Source organism: Puma concolor, chromosome B1 (genome assembly GCF_028749965.1).
Source record: "Puma concolor isolate L17-30 chromosome B1, mPumCon1.1.hap2, whole genome shotgun sequence".
Classification (NCBI taxonomy): domain Eukaryota; kingdom Metazoa; phylum Chordata; class Mammalia; order Carnivora; family Felidae; genus Puma; species Puma concolor.
The window spans coordinates 147,105,826-147,124,034 of NC_141670.1; the positions used below are offsets into that span (position 1 = coordinate 147,105,826).

The following is an 18,209-nucleotide window of genomic DNA, read 5'->3' on the forward strand; positions in this document are numbered from 1 at the left end:
AGGCATCTAATATTTTCTTTGATATGTGCATCGTTGTTTTTCAGCTCTAAGCTTCCAGAAGTCCCCTTCCCTTAGATTCTGCCCAGTGACTTTCTGTTCATTCTGTGGGTGGGGCCCAGCTCTATCCGTTCATCTTCAGAACCAGTGAAGCAGGGCTCATTCCTCCTCAGTGGTGCTCTCTCTCTGTCGCTCTTGGTCTGGGTCTCGGTCTCTTCCTCTATATCTGTCTCTGTCTTTCTCTCTCTCTGTGTGTCTCCATCCTTCTTGGTCTCTGTCTCTCTATCTCTCTGCCTCAGTCTCTATCTCTCTTGGTCTTTGTTTCTCTCTCTCTCTTTCTCCATTTCCCTTTTTCTAGATGATGGATAGACATACACACACACACACACACACACACACACACACACACACACACACACCTCTAATATTATGTTAGTGGACCGTACTTTGCTAATTTGTTTGTATATCTTTTCCTCTGCTAGACTCCGAACTTCTCAAGAGCTGGAATTATATTTTATGCATCTTTGTTTCCCAGCACATGATGTAGGGCCTAATATATGCAGTGGCAAAATATGTGTTGATATATCAGACTTACATACCACAGCACTGTTTATAATAGCAATAAATTAGAAGTAACATGCATATCTATCAACAGAAAATGGATACTCAGTCAACTGAGTATCATACAGATAGTGCTACCTCTAGAACATAACACTAATAGCATAACATTAATTAATAATTAATTAATAAATAACATTAATCAGAACAAAACAAGTTGCAGAAACGTACAGCATGTAGAAATTAAAAAACATCTCTAAGCCAAAGCATAAGAGACTGTTAAAAACTGAGAACAAACTGAGGGTTGATGGGGGGTGGGAGGGAGGAGAGGGTGGATGATGGGTATTGAGGAGGGCACCTTTTGGGATGAACACTGGGTGTTGTATGGAAACCAATTTGACAATAAACTTCATATATTGGAAAAAAAATAAAAAAAAATAAAAAACATCTCTAATGATATTCAGGTTTGAAAATCTGGTTGGTAGGTGTTAACATTGTTCTTTTGCTCACTTTGATGTGCATTTTTAAATGATGCGCATTTTTAATACTTCATAATGTAAATTTTTTTAAAGACCTGGCCATGAAAACCTAACAGAGATAATGCCAATGGCTAGAGACATTATCTTGAAAGGATTCTTCCTCCCTGTGATCCACATATATGCAACCCAGTAGAATTAGCTCTAAATGACATTATCATTTAACAATTCAAGATATATTTCAAAGAAAATCTCTATTTCTCCATAATAAAGATAGATCTTTGATCTAATTGCTCTTTACTGAAGTACCCTTAGATATTGCTGCTCAACACTTGTTTTGCTCAAGAAAATCAGGAAGTAGAAAAACATGTAAAGGAAAGAACCTCCAAAGAAAGATCAATCTCTGCTTCCCACATACTGATATCAGCTAAAAACACTTGGTGACGAAAAGATCATAACCCCTTTTGTCACAAGTCCGTGCAATCACAAGTTGAGAAAAAAAATTATAAGGGCCTCAGGAAAAATGAAGAAAAAGAAATAAAGCCTTGGGATGCTTCTTAGGTGCTCAGTTTTGGGGGAAGGGCATTTTTGCTTATTTGAAGATAACACGGGTCAAGGAAAAATTTACAAGTTCATACGCACCTTTTACAGTCTACGTGTCAAAGTAACGGCAACTTGACCTTTTGGTGCTGCACGACAAATTTTCATTTAAAGCATATTGTAATTTTAGTCAGAGGGTCACAACACAAAGTCAGACTGAAGGGAAGGGAAACTACATTTCTTTAGCACCACTTATGTGCTGGGCACTTAATTTCTATGGCACCCTGTACCATTGGTATTATTACTTCCATCTTACAATAGTTTCAAATGAAGCCCAGAGAATTAAATGTGATTTTTAAAGAATTTTTTTTTTCCAACGTTTATTTATTTTTTGGGACAGAGAGAGACAGAGCATGAACGGGGGAGGGGCAGAGAGAGAGGGAGACACAGAATTGGAAACAGGCTCCAGGCTCTGAGCCATCAGCCCAGAGCCCGACACGGGGCTCGAACTCACGGACCGTGAGATCGTGACCTGGCTGAAGTCGGACGCTTAACCGACTGCGCCACCCAGGCGCCCCTAAATGTGATTTTTAAATACGAACTGGGTGAAACTGGATTTGAACCCAGATCCTCCTGACTTTAAAGGCCATGCTTCTATGCACATCCTGCTTCCGATTCTTGTCCCTTCCCCCTTACGCCACACCCTGCCATCCTCCTGTGTGCATCCGTAAGGCCTGGTGGCATACTGATGTGTAATGGCCGATAGGCCTACAGAGGGGGTTACAAATAATACACGTCTATTACTTTTGTGTGTGGTAAGGCTGTTTAACAACGCCTATGAAAGGCATAAAATATCACTTGGTATTACATGCACATATATAGTTTCTGTTATACACAAAGCTTTAAATATTAGTTTTGTTTTTGAAAATACAAGTAACGATTCGTTAGCAAATAAAGCACTTAAGACCAATATAACAGATATTACAGGTTCCTTGTGCAAATAATCACAGGTGCTCACAAAGGTGTTCACAGTTGTTTACTACAATGTTCATAATAGTAAAAACTGGGAATAATCTAAATGTCCCCCCATCAAGAACTGAATAAATAAATTATACCCAGCAGCATAGAATACTATGAAGCCATAAGAAATCACGTTTCAGAAGAATGCATTTTATGAGGAAACAGGTACACAGTGTGGAGCTGTAAAATGCAAATGGTACAGGCAGGGTGAAAGAACTATGTAACTATTTACATTTGCATGCAAATATAAAATAGTGGAAGGCCAAACACCAGACTGTTAACTGTGGTTGACTTTGGCTTATGGTACATGTTTGCTAGGTTCTCATGGTAGGGATGTATTACTGACGTCAGGAAAACAGTCAATAGTCAAGCACCCTCTCACACTGTGAGGAAGCTTCTGTATTGTGCATCAGGGAGGCTCTGGGGATGGCTTAGTGGATGAAACGCCAGCTTTCACCAACTATGACACTCTGTATCCAGAGGTTAATGTGCAAGTGGCATTGATGGTGTGGGCTAGAATGGGAGAGGGAGACTGAAAGGGTGGGCAGAGGTCTGAGAGAATAAACCCCTTCAGCTAAGTGTCTCTCCTTCCCTAACCTCTCCCAAAGTCACACTGTACCACAAGACAAAGGCCATGAGGGACTCATCCGGGGAGAACAGAATGCACAGCTACGAGCAAAAGGCAGTATCCCAAGAAGCCATACATTTTAAGTAAAAATAAATCTTTTATGAAGTTGGTCTCTTCTCTGTAAGTCACTTCATTCATTAATTTATGTTTATGATGACCAGTCGACTTTGATACTATCAAAAGTAACCAAAAGTCTTTTCCCTTAGTTATATCAGAGTTGTAGCTAAGTAGTATCAAAAGTAACCAAAAGTCTTTTCCCTTAGTTATATCAGAGTTGTAGCTTGCTAATCAACTGATTTCTTATTTCCGAATCACTGTTTAAATTCATATGCAATGGCCCAAGAAGGACCAACAGATAACATATTAGCATATGACTTGTATTGGGCATTTGCAATATGCTAGGCACTGTGCCATGTTCCTTCCCTGGCCTGGCTGGCTTCACAATACAATGTTAGAAACTATAATTCTTTACACCAACGATCTGAGGCTCAGACACATGGGGTGACTTAACCAAGGTTACACACTTAGCAAGTGGCAGAGCTGGGATTTAAATTCTGAAAATTCTTACTCTATACCATTGAAGATAACTGACAAGATTGAGATAGATGACGCATTTAGGAAGGCAGGAAGGACTTCTAAGTGGGGGAACTGAGGCTACAGGGGCAATATGGAGAATAAGAAATAGCATATGGAGGAGCGCCTGGGTGGCTGAACTGGTTGAGCGTCCGACCCTTGATTTCAGCTCAGGTCCTGATCCTGTGGTTGTGGGATTGAGCTGAGCATGGAGGCTGTTTGAGATTGTCTCTCTCTCTCTGTCTCTCTGACTGTCTCTCTCTCCATCTACCACTCTCCCCTGCTTGTGCGCATGCTCTCTCATTCTCTCTCTCTTTCTCTCAAATGGAATAAATAAATAAACAAGCAGGGGCGCCTGGGTGGCCCAGTCTGTTAAGCGTCCGACTTTGGCTCATGTCATCATCTCACGGCTCATGCCGGGTTCTCTATCTCATGGTTCGTGGGTTTGAGCCCCACATCCGGCTCTGTGCTGACAGCTCAGAGCCTGGAGCCTGCTTCAGATTCTGTGTCTCCCTCTCTCTCTGCCCCTCGCTCACTCGTGCTGTGTCCCTCTCTTTCTCTCTCTCTCAAAAATAAATAAACATCAGGGGCGCCTGGGTGGCGCAGTCGGTTAAGCGTCCGACTTCAGCCAGGTCACGATCTCGCGGTCCGTGAGTTCGAGCCCCGCGTCAGGCTCTGGGCTGATGGCTCAGAGCCTGGAGCCTGTTTCCGATTCTGTGTCTCCCTCTCTCTCTGCCCCTCTCCCGTTCATGCTCTGTCTCTCTCTGTCCCAAAAATAAATAAACGTTGAAAAAAAAATAAATAAATAAACATTAAAATTTAAAATAAATAAACAAACAAGCACACAAACAAATAAGATATGGAAAGAACACTAGCATTAGTGAAACCATGAAATGTGTTGGCATCCATTCAGAAAGCGCCCAGGGCTGTAAGGAGGCAAGTTCCACTCCTGAGTTGCATGAGCTGTGGATATGGTGGAACAGAGAGTTTCCATGCCCCACCCCTTGGAATTTCTCAGTGTCCTGGCATCCAGAAAATTACTAACCCTGCTCCAAGGAAGAAGAAATCCACCAGAGGGAAAACTCTATTGAGAACCTAAGATGATGTTTGATGGGAGTGCATCCAAAACTTGATGATATGATGGGAAAAGTCGTGAAAAGAAATTGGTTGGTCACCTTTATTTTATGACGAGTAAGTATGAGTACTCCAAATTACTCTACTGAATTGCCTATTTATCCTGTTTTATATTACAGTGTCTGTCATTAAAAGTGTTGCAATAGAGACGCTAGAGTTACGACTGTGAAGGTTCATTCATCACGCTGGAGGGGATGGCTTAGTGGACAAAACGCCAGCTTTCACCAACTATGACACTCTGTATCCAGAGGTTAATATGCAAGTGGCATTGAGTCAGCAGCTCGTCTTCTGAATGAAGCTAGTTCAGTTTCATCACATGGGTGGAGGGTCTTCTGGACAATGTCTGGAAAAAACCTGCCTATCCTGCTTGAATAATGAAGATTCCTAGAACTTTTATAGCTTTAGGGTTTCCCCCAGTCTCCTGGAAGCGTGAGATACAAATGAGTCAAAGGATCTTCTAACACACTCTTAACATCGGTGCCCTGTCCTGGCTGGCTTTCCCTTCTTGATCACTAGCCTTGCAGAGCCAATGAGGCCTTCCCTTAAACCATTTCTTTCCATTCAATGGTTTAACAGTCTTACTATATTTTAGATGTCTACGACAGTCTCTTTACTGTCTTCACTCTGCTCAGAATTTCTTAATCTTAATATTTCAAATCAAATCAATCCAAACATCCACTTAATGATACGAACTGCTCTTGTATGGACAAATCTTTCACCTTTATGACTTTATCAATTTACTTTACGATGACAAACTAGGAATGTTTAGTAGTTACAAAAGTCATGCTACCACTGTGTGATGCAATCAATAACTAGAGAGATGATTCATTCCACCTTTATAAAATTATATTCTTAAAAATTCATCAGCTAAATTTGTATCAGTTTGACGAAGTCCATGCTCCAGTTGTAATTTCAAAATGAATACGGCACACACTCATTGAGTACCCACTATGTGTCAGATTTTGTCTGAAGCACTTATATACCAAGTTAAAAAAAAAAAAAAAATACCAGTCCCATCCCTGCTAGAGTCTAGTGAAGGTGACAGACAACCATAAACAGGTGATAAGTGCCATAAACATGGTACAGTAAAGTGCCCTAGAAACAGATTCATTCTCTCTGTGAACCTGGAGAGTAGTTTTGAGGAGAGATCTGAAGCTTCTTGTTTCAGAATGCATAGTTTGACAGGATCTGATTTTCAGATTTGAGCTTTGAAATTAAATGTCCAATGTGCGGAGAGGTGTTTAAAAAGTAAGTGATTCATCGTTAAACCTATAAGGATAAGACTATGGGAATTTGAGAAGCTAGAGGGGTGAGATTAATATTAACATAAGCTAATTTTATTCATGCCTCCGGATCTTTACACAATGATTTCTTTTTTTACTTTTTTCTTCTGCAAGCCCATTCCAAGATTTCATCACTCACTACATTCTTTTCTGTCATCCCTCAGACATTGTTGAAAGACATTATCGATCTCTCTGATACATCACACACCACTCCTCCTTCTCTTCCTGACTTCTAGATGGGACTGTTTCCATATATGCTGACATTCCAGTTATGACAACAATCCAGCCCTCCCTGTTCCAGCTACCTCTGCCATTAGATCACTATCTTCTTCTTTAATACCCACTGCTAATTGTAGTTGTTTATTTCCCACACATACTGCACGATGTGGTCATTTTTGTAAGATTTCATTCCTATCGTCCGATGATACGGAGTTTCTTTTTTATGTTAATTCATGCTTTCTTTAGAATTTCACTGTAATTTACCAATATCTACATATTTTATCCTTCAATTCACCAGGTGATTATTAAGGACATGGAAATGTAGCAATCTTTAGTTATTTTTTATGAACTCTCAATTTTCTTTCTCCAAACTTCCCACTATCCAAATATTTATTTCTTCAGGACAGCTGCAGGGTTATCTACGGGGCTGTCTTCTAGCATTCTACAAAATGCCTTTGTTTCTAGTTACAGGCATTAGAGCTGGAATACGAGGCAGGCACAAGACCTGTTCACACTATCTTTATCCAAAATGTCCTCCATGACTGGGATGGAGTGTGGTAAACTCCATGGACTGTGGATGGAGTGTGGCTGTCTACAATAGCTGGCACCTGACTGGTGCCCTCTGGTGGTAGCAGGATGCCTTGACTGGGATGGTTGCTAGACAGCCTCAATACTGTCTCCACACCTACGAGCCTGAGTACCTCCTGGCTCCTCTCTTGTTAATTTTACAGAGGCTTGGTCCTCCTTTCCCTTCCCTTCCTTCACTTCCCTTTTTCTTTTCCCATCTTATTTTTTAACACCTTGTACTCAGTGCTGATTCAGGCCTTTACAAAGGAGCAAACAGTGAGTCTCTAAGAGACACTGACGGATGACGACAGTGATGGTGATAAGGACTGTGACATAAAGTTTGCTTTATTCACAAGAGAATGTCAGTGGTTCTTGAAAGAGGACCACCCATCTGCCATTTCTCATGGCAAGAAAAACATAAGCATGAATGTACATTGAGGAATTTTTGCCCCACTAGAAAAAAATATTCATTCAATATTTTAATTGATAAATAGAAAGTAAGATTGATTGTGAAACATTCTTTACCAGTTAACATTAGAGTCAAGTAGCACCTTGTAAAGAGAACATAGATTTCACTCTGTCTAAAGTTTGGGATGAATGAGGATGACCAAATTCCTCTCTACTCACTGAATTCTGACTCTTGTAGGTAAACCCAATGTTTCTAAAAAGAAGTCAATGTGATATTCATAATCTTCTATGCATATATCAGTTGCTGCAGCAGTATTTCACTAATGTTATCTGTAGTCTGACACTTTTTATTGCGTCTCTAAATATCTGTCTTACTCCTCTCGATCCTGTTAAAAAGTTCTCATTTAATATTACCTGAATGTAATTTCTCAGAAAAACTGGAAATGTGGTTAGCTGTACCAGCTTACTGGGGACTTCTGGAAAAGGGAATATTTCTTTTTTTTTTTTAATTTTTTTAATGTTTATTTTATTTTTGACAGAGAGAGACAGAGCATGAGCGGGGGAGGGGCAGAAGGAGAGGGAGACACAGAATCTGAAGCAGGCTCCAGGCTCTGAGCTGTCAGCACACAGCCCAACGTGGGGCTCGAACTCACGGACCGTGAGATCATGACCTGAGCAGAAGTCAGACGCTCAACTGACTGAGCCACCCAGGCGCCCCTGGAAAAGGGAATATTTCTATGTTTACTCTATCAGGAGGCAAATTACTCTACCTGGAGTGATCACATGTATATTCTGAGTTCCTGAGAAGGGCCTATAACAGAATAAGAAAGTAAACTAAATTTGGGTGAAACTAATTTAAATGACCATTATCCGCTTCATCAAACTGTTTCTTCTGGAACTTTTGCTCTGCTTTCATAGTTTGTAACTACTCAAAAATTCAGATGTAAAGTCTAGAAAATACCAATAACATCTAATTGATAAAATACAAAAGGCTCTCGTTCAGCCTTGGATAAACAAGAAGATTCACAATTGTCTGCAATGTAGAAATCCTATGTGTATGTGGCAAGAGGAAAGGTAGAAGCAAAGGGTAGAATCATTTTTGTATGTTTGAATAGAAAATGAGGAAAAATCCTACATCCAGTAAATGAAAATGCAATAACTGTCCTCTGTTCCTACTCTTGCTCCTCTCGAATACTCCTTGACATAGTGTAAGCGTTCTTCTAAAAACATAAGCCAGGCCATGTCAACCTCCTGCTCTCAGCCTTTCTTGGCTTATATCAAAGTCCTTCCAAGGGTCCCACAGGAGCTAGCCCTGGCTATCTTATCAAGAGCATTTCTTACCAGCCTCCCCATAACTCATTCACGTTTAGAATCAACCATGTCTATGAAGGAACTGGCAACCTGCACATTTGTTCTTGTGCTTAACCTGTCATTCCAAAGGCTACTTGGGTTTTCCATAATGAAGTGACAAATGTTAACGTAGGCCCAACAAACCACTATGATAATTGCCGAGAGACAGAGTCCAGTCGATGGAAGTTAGTCATACATATACCGAACTCTCCCAAGAAGCTGTTTTTACAGACATGTCAGCAATTAGGGCAGGAATTATTCTGATGATGACATTCCACCAAATAACAGCCACCAAAGACTTACCGGCAGCTACTATGATAACATCTGCCAGCTGTGTATGGATCTTCAATTGTTCTTTGGGAGTGTATCTGTGAGCTATTGTCACGGTTGCATCACCTGGAATGGAGAAGAGCTCCCATTAATAGTTACTGAGCTTTTTCAAAAGTTATGGATGCTATCATTCTAGGGGAGATTCAGTTATATCCTAAGAGTAGGAAAATTGCTTTCAAATGATTACAACACTTTAAGAATAAAAGCTAGATAAGAAAACCTAGATGACCGAAAATATTATACCCTCCAATTAACCAGTGGAAAATCAAATAAGACCAAATGAGAGTATGTGCTGACCATCAAAAGAGAGAGCTAAGTAAGGTCCTAGAAACCCAGCACGTGAAAGTTCTGTATTGAGGTTAATATGTAAATACATGGGATACTTGTTGGCTTGATAATTAGGTACATAAGCTCTGAAAACAGCAAGTAAGTGCATCCAAGATGGGGCAATGCATTGTGGGAGCACAGCTAAGAGATTAATTCTGCCTCCTCTTGAGGAGGTGTCAAGGAAGGGTTCCTAAAGGAGGCAATATACTTTAGGTCTCAAAGTATGAGCCGGGGTGTACCAATTCAAGAAAGAAGAAAAGGGCATTGCAAGCCAACAGAAGAACAGGAAAAAAATGGACCAACTTTGAAATTATGTGTTTAGGAAATAATGAAGAGGCTTTAGACGTAACAGGAAACATTCATACATGCTTTCACGACGTGGTGTATGAATAAGAGAGGTTACCAGCCTGACGGCTTCCCGTGCTTTAAGTGTGAGCCAAGGAAGAGAAGTGAAAGAAAGGCAAGAATGAGAGTAGTCAGAAAAGGACTTCCAGTCAGAGCGTGGCTGTGTGAGACAGTACATTGTCTCTTCTCCTAGATAACCTACAAGTGCTACACATTTAACAACAACAAAAACCATATAACCTCCATTTTTAGCAAAACCAGAAAGACATATTTTCCATAGATTCCAAAAAATATGTGCGAGTTACCCAGAAGCAGCGGAGTTAATATATACACACAGGAAGAAAGGCAGCGAAGAAATGCAGAGAATAACAAGATGGCCAATAGCAGCAGATCTCTGAAAATGACCGCAAAAATACACTGTTCGAAGGTGCAGGGTCCACGTCAAAAATACAAAATATATCTCTTATCTGTAGCAGAGAAGATAGAAATAGGGGCAGAAGAGGCCCGCTCGGACCCAGGATGGTTCACACTGCCTCATAACTGAAAGACTCGTGTGGAGGGGCCATTTTAACGGGAAGCGGTTTGACTTTGTGTAAGTGGTGAAGAAGGGATCTGAAGGCTGCCCAGCACCTCCTCCCCAGTCCCCAGCAGAAGTACCCGACCCACAGGAGGTCCAAGAGATCTAACTCACTCAATGATAAGTAAGCAAAAAATATTTGACACAGAATTAGTAAAAGAATGCTATGTAAAAATCAGCCCAGGGAAATTTTGAGGGTGACAGAGCTGTTCTGCTTCTAGTGGAGTTCCATGACTGTATGCATTTATCTAAATTCATGGCACTGTACACCGAAAAGAGTGAACTTTACTATACTTTTTAAGTAAATAAAAGAACATATTTTAAAACTGGCAGCCCCCCCCCCCACAAAAACAGGAGTTTTTTTTTCAAGAATTTTCCAACGTACCGGTGGGCCCAGGGGGCTCAGACAGTTAAGTGCCTGACTCTTGATTTTGGCCCAGGTCATGATCTCAAGGTTAGTGAGATCAAGCCCCATGGCAGGCACTGTGCTGACAGTGAGGAGCCTTCTTGGGATTCTCTCTGTCTTTCTTTCTCTGCCCCTCCCCTGCTTGTGCTCTCCCTCTCTCTCTCTCAAAATAAATAAATAAAGCTTTTTTTAAAAAAATAATTTACCAACATACCAATACACTCAACAACAAAAAGTGTCGCAATGGAAAAGTTGAACGTTATGACCAAACATTATGCCAAAAATTTAAAAATTAAGAATGTAAAGTCACAGGACCTGGGGAAAAAGAAGACTTTGTATCCATACAAATTGACCATAATGGTCAACACTGAGAAAAATTTCAGTAAAGTAGCTGGATTGTAAACATCAAAGAAGAAGAGTGTTACAAGCAAAAATTCAAATTTGTATCTTCAACTCCAGAAAACAGAAGAGCAATATTTGCAAGAGACTCATGCAAAAAAAAAAAAAAAAAAAAAAAAGAAAAAAAAGAAAAAATGGGAGTCACAGTCAAATCATTCTCCAAGAATAAAGGTTACAATTTTGAAATTGTAAGCACTCAGGGAATACTGTTCCCTTGTGTTTTTCCTAAAGAACTTGTTAAATGATTAACTTTAGTGAATCAATATCATATATCTGAGGAAAACAGCAAAAGGACTATTAGAAAGTTTGGAATATATTTAATCATAAAAGTAAGACTAAAAAAAAATGAGAGCTGGGTGATGGACAAAATGTAAATCCTATTTGCTCTAAATATGAAAAAAATGGTATAACTAACAAAATTGGAATGGGAAGGGCAAAGATGAGAAAGTTTGCTGATTGCGAACTAGATTAACATAACATTAATTATGTTATCTAATGACTAGGATCAAAAAACATTTAAAACTGATCAATCAAATAACAGAAGAAGAAGATTTAGAAGTATAAGGTAAAAACGTTACAAAGATAATTTTTATTGGCAAATATCAGGTTGGAGACAAAAGAAATGGAATCAGGGAAGAAAAATAAAAGCATTTTATCATTTTTATTTATTTATTTATTTTGAGAGATAGAACTCACATGCATGCACACCACACACATGTGCAATTGGGGGAGGGGCAGAGAGAGAGAGAGAATATGAATCCGAGGCAGGCTGCACGCTCACTCTGGAGCCCGACACAGTTGGGGCTTGATCCCGACCCTGAGATCATGACCTGAGCTAAAGTCAAGTGTTGGATGCTCAACTGACTGAGTCAGCCAGGAGCCCCCATTTTTTAAATTAGATCATCAATAGATACCATATGAAGAAATAGACAACTAAGAGTACTGCATAAAGTTATAACTATTAGAGTAATGACTAACTTTCCTAAATATCAGAAGAACCATACATAAAAAAGAAAAACAATGTAAAAAATAAGTAAAAGCCATAAAAACAACAAACAGAACAGAAACTAATACACAGTTCAGATCAGATATATTTATCTTCATAACAAATTTTCCTAAGTTATCTATTTAAAAGAATCCTATTTCCACATTGGCTTGCAAACCAAAAACAAAATCTAACTCTATACTTTATATAAGGTACATCTAAAACAAAGCTGTTTGGATGTCAAAAATAAAAGACAGGCAAATGCGTAGCAGGAAAAGGACAAAAAAAGAGATGATGTTCTTATTGTCAAATAAGGAGAAATTTACCATTAAATAGGACAAAGAAAGTACACATTATAATGCAAAGATGTGATTCAAACGAACTCACAACAATGAGAAATATATAAGTAACATGTAAGAGAAATATAATTTATACAGCAGAAATTACAAGGGCTACAAATCAAAAAAGAAACACATTGTATTTGCTGAATTTAATTCACCTTTCTCAATCCACAACAGATCAAAGATATAAAAAATGCAAATAACATAATTAATGTTATGTACCTTATTGCAATATATCAAATTTTGAAAGCAGAACATACATTTTCTTTTCATGTAGCCAAAGAATATTTTTTAAATGGTATTCTCTTTGGCTACAAAGAGAATTTTAATTAATACCAAAAAATAGGTTGATAAACTTCAGATATTTTCTTTCATCACAAGTCTATAAAGTTATAATTATTGAAAAAGTCAGAAATTAAAAGGTTCTTTCTGGACTCCTGGATGGCTCAGTTGGTTAAACATCCAATTTTTCATTTCGGCTCAGGTCATAATTTCATGGTTTGTGAGTTCGAGTCCCGCATCGGGCTCTGCACCGGCAGCAGGGAGTTTGCTTGGGATTCTCCCTCCCTCTTTCTCTCTTTCTTTCTCTCTTTCTCTCTCTCTCCCTCTCTCCCTGCCCCTCCTCTGCTTGTGCTCTCTCTCTCTCTTTCTCAAAATAAACAAATAAACATTTAAAAAAAAGAAATCAAAAGGTTTTTTTCAGCGGGATTTTTTTAAATCCTATTTTAAATAATTCTTGGGTCAAAAAGAAAACACAAAACAACAGTGCAGAAATTCTAGAAACATTTATAATGAAATTACTATATATTAGATCCTATAAAATAAAGGTAAAACAAAACTAAAATGATTGAATCAATAAAAGAAAAGAAGCGAATCAATCACTTAACTTAAAAAAAGTAGATAAGGAACCAAAAAGAAACAAAAGAAATGAGAAGATTAGTAAACATAAAGTCAAGATGTCAATATTAAATAGGTCTGAAAATTGTAATAAAGCAGTGAGAGAATTCAACAAATTGCCAAAAAAAAGTAAATATACAGTAATAAATAGCTTTCATATATAACAAGACATTAGAAGATAAAATGAAAGAAAAGACTCCATTAGAATAGCAATACAAGAAGTAAAATACTCAGAAATAAACTTAACAAGAAATGTGCAAAACCTATGTGGTAAAAGAAAATCTCCAGAACAATACCAAGAGACATCAGTAAGACTGAAGAACTAGAAAGATAAACCATGTCTTATGTAAAAGACTCAATATCCTAGAGATAACAATTTTCCCTACGTTCATTACAAATGGAATACAACTCCAATAAAATCTGGTAGTTTGCATTTTTTTGGAAGAATATAATTTCATCCTAAAGTTAATAAGGAAAAAGAAAAGTCAATAACCAGGAAAGCTTTAAAAAGGAAGAACAATGAGAGACAGCGGTACTTGATAGCAGTCTTTTTTTTTTTTTTTTTTTTTTTTGTGAGAATAGGCTGGGGTTTTTTATTTTTATTTTTTTATTTTTAAGTTTATTTGTTTATCGAGAGAGAGAGAGAGAGAAGGAGAGAGAGAATCCCAAGTTTGCTCCACACTGTCAGTGCAGAGCCTGATGCAGGGCTCAAACCCATGAACCGTGAGATCATGACCTGAGCTGAAATGGAGTGTCAGGTGCTCAACCAACTGAGTCACGAAGGGGCCCCTGTTAGCCGTCTTTCTCCTTTCAGTTCATGACACCACCTTCTGCTCAGCTACACGGAGCAGAATCTGTTTACGAGTTTCCCTTATGTTTCCTCTTCTCTTTGACTTGCTACAAACCAGTAATAAATAAACCATCTCTACCTTAGTACAGCTTCCCTATATGCAGAAAGGTCCTCTCAACCATGGAAGCGTGTCTTCTTGCAGGGGAGCTTCCCAAATCCCCACAAAACCAAAACCAAACAAAAACTTCCCACTTTGTCAGTACTGATGGTTTCAGCAAGGAATTGAGGGATATATAATAATCCACTGAGTTGTATATACATACAATGAACAACCTGTAAAGTGTCAAGCAGAAGAAAAAAATATTAAGATGAATTTCAATAAGCATATAGAAAGATCTTTTAGGTAATTCCACTCCCCCGTCAATAATATCTTGTGAACTTGTTACTCCTAAGTGAGTTGGGCTAGTGATACCCACGGGAAATATCAAACTCATATTTAGACTTGATCAATGAGTTTCTGATTATAACACTATCCACCCAGGGAAAGGCTTTCAGCCTACTATGCAGGAGACCACAGTGTGATAGCAAAAGAGAGATAAATCAAGGGAATTAAATATAAAGGTGTTCAAATCATGCCTCAGTCTCTTCTGCCTTTGCCCCTTGCAGATGAGCACCTTGATACCTGTCCCTGCTCCTGAGAGCTGCCTATCCGGCACATGATATGCTAGTTAACCTGTGAAAATTCTTGTCGTTCCTGTTTTCAGTTCTGGTGCCCTATTACTTTTCTCCCGAGAATCCTCTGGCTTGCTGTACCTAATCCTTTCTAACTCCTCAACTCTTCCCTGGGTAGCCAGTACTGACAAGTCGGAGCAGCTACTCTGTAGAATGATGCATATCTCTGACCCTCAGATGACTTTTTCCCACACTCAGTTTTATCCTCTTACGGTGCACATGCTATCAGCCTGGGCGAGGGCCTAATTTTTCTAACTATCACACGGACCCAGATAAAAACGTTTATAAGCAGAGTCTTAAGCAACTTCTCGGTGCCCAGTGCTTTACATCATGTTTGTAAGATAGAGCAAGAATAAAAAAACTTAGAACCTATCTCCTAGAATCTGAGAGTTCTGTTAGAACTTAATAATTAACTGCTGGGCAAGATAGGCTTTTTACTATACAAGAGTCCACAGTCAGTCACGAATGGTCTACTGGGAGCTGTCTGAGCAGTTTTCTAGGCTATCATTACACTGTAATTTATGCAAAATTGCAGATTGTAGCGAAGAGTTGCTGGCAACTAACCCAGAGTGCCAATTTGAGGGATAAAAATATTTGCTATTTAAAAAGAAGCTAGAACAAACAGCACAATATGCTTCATAATAGAGTAGCAGTTTTTGCTTAGAACAACTTAAAATGAGGAGTTTCTTTTTGTTGGACATTTCTAGGTCATTCCCTACCTTCATTTATTCAACGATCAAGAAAGAATCCCAGAGCTATGTGAAACAATGGAGACACACGATTCCACACTTTCATATGAGAAACAGATATGTAAATCAGAATATGAACACAGCGGGGGAAGTTCCACGCTAAAAGGAGTTTATAAGTTTGTAAGTTACATGTTGGCACAGAGCATCTCTCTCTACTCTGGCTGAGAACAGCATAGGGGAGTACCGCAAATTCTTAGAGAAGACAGATTTTGATGTGAGTAGGAATTTATTTTGTTTCTGTATGCTTTCTCCATCCTTGCCCATCTGTAAATTATTTTCTATAAGAATGTAAGAAAAGCATGTCATTTAGCCCAGATGGTTAGAAACTTCTTCCTCGCAAGAGCTGAGGTCTACCTTTTTGCAAGATCTACCATGATTCTAGATCTAACTCGGACAGCACCACAGAACAAGTCTCAACTTCCTTTTCCATGAGACAAGTCTTCAAATACTTGCTTGTACCTGCATCCGCAGACGATGCATCCGCATAACTCATACCATGGTCTGTTTTTTTTTTTTTTTTAAGTGTTTATTTATTTTTGAGAGAGACAGAGACAGAATGCGAGTGGGGGAGGGGCAGAGAGAGAGGGAGACACAGAATCCGAAGCAGGCTCCAGGCTCTGAGCTGTCAGCACAGAGCCTGACGCGGGGCTCAAACTCATGAGCTGTGAGATCATGACCTGAGCTGAAGTCGACGCTCAACCGACTGAGCCACCCAGGCGCCCCCATGGTCTGGTTTAAAGGAACAATCACTGAGGACATTACAGGCAGGAAAACTCAGCATTCATCACCAGAACAGCACCCAAAGCAAGAAAGAAGCCTGAGTTCTGTTTTTGGACAAAGGTCTCCAGAGGCCTAAAGACTCTGGATTGGAACGTGTGTCTCTTATTCTCTTGTAAACTGCTATTCCATCTCGTAGCATAAAACACACAAACAAAAACCTCTTTACAGGGAAAATCTCTGTGGAAGCTAAATGGACAGAACCTAAATGTATGTGATCAAAATGGCCCTTATGTGAGAATTTACCACATGTCTATCATTGTTTTACACCTTACGCATGTTATCACACATTTTCATATCATACAGTCTTCACAAAACACTGTGAGGGTATTTTTTATAAGGTAGAAAATAATGCTATTTGCACTTTACAAATGAGGAAACTGAGGACACACACAAAGTCCAATAGTCTGTCCAAGCTCATACAAACCATATAAGGGTCAGAATTCAAACTAGTTTAGCCTAGCTCTAATGCCCCGGCTCTTAATCATGTCACTCTAGAGCCCCCATCTACACTGGGCACGAATAAAAAAGCATTGCTGAGTTCACAGATGTAAAAGCAGAGCTGGCCAACTGCTACATTTTCACTTCAGTCAGCAGAGCAGCATTTCTGGACCACTGTCCTGCCTCTTTTAGGAAGCCAGGGAGGGATCTTCGATGACACTCTGCCTTCTGATCCTACCTGGTGTGCACCGGCAGTACTGGTAAGAGACCAGCTAAGGACCGAAAACACATGTGCCTCTATCACAAAATTTAATTTTTACCATTTGTAAAATGATCAAGGGGCCCATTTCCCAGATCTGGAAACAATACTGCATTCTCTTGACTCCTGCATTCCATTTACTGTAAGTTTTCTATTTCAACTTGAGCTGCCTTTTCTGGATTAAATCACTTAAATAATTTCGGATATACTTACAGAGCACTCAGATCTAAGCCTTCCTTTCATGCTTAAAATGGGCCAGGCTTTAAATGTGTTTGTATCTGGTCAAGACCTGCTTGGTCTGATTTGCTGTTGATCAGTCGTTCTGTTACCTTCCAAACACCTTGGGCCACTAGGCAGATGACAACTAAGGAATATGGCTTCACTTTTAATTAGTCAAATGCCCTTTCAAGCTCACTCCTTTTAGACAACTATCTCAAAGTAACTTTGAGAGAAAGTATTAGGGAAGACTCACTGAGTCCTGACAACCAGTGTCTCTAGAGATTTTTAAAAATCTACCCCTGGATTCGGCCAAAAATTATTGAACTGAAGTCACGGACTCATCTGTTCAACAAAGACAATATATAAGTGAAAAACACACATATAATAAAATTCTATGTAGTAATAAATGTCATGAAGAAAGAAATGCAGAGTGAGTACAGAATAATAGCATGAGTGCTATTTTGATAAGGTAGTGAGGGACGGCCTTAGGAGATAACATTTGGGCAGAAACTCGAAGGCAAGTTAGAAAAATAATTTATTGTAAATAGCTTCAAAAAAGAGCATTCCAGGAAAAAGGAAAACCAAGTCAAAGACCCAGATACAAGAGCATGTATGATGTGTTCTAAGGAAACAAAGGGCAGCCACGGCTGGAGGGCAGTGACAGAGGGTTAGAATGGTAGGAACTGAGTAAAAAGATGCAGCCCAGGTCAGGTCCTGTAAGGTCTTGAGTATTGTTTCAAGGAATTTGGATTTTATTCTGATGTTATGTGTTTCTGAATGTTATGGGCACCCATGGGTGATTCAGAACGACCGTGTGAAATATAGACTACGTATGGGAGATAGGACAAGGGTGAATGCAGAGAAACTAGTTTGTAAGTTTAG

General features: G+C 39.2%; 1 protein-coding gene across 2 annotated transcripts in view; it reads right to left on the bottom strand.

The window, feature by feature from the left end:
• MTHFD2L (methylenetetrahydrofolate dehydrogenase (NADP+ dependent) 2 like) overlaps window positions 1-18,209 on the bottom strand; it is a 146,687-nt gene that overhangs the window by 66,206 nt on the left and 62,272 nt on the right. For both annotated transcript variants that reach the window (XM_086704849.1, XM_025922385.2), the window contains one exon: window positions 9,057-9,149. In XM_086704849.1, coding sequence (XP_086560975.1) covers window positions 9,057-9,149 — 93 coding nt within the window. The remainder of the gene's footprint in view (window positions 1-9,056; window positions 9,150-18,209) is intronic.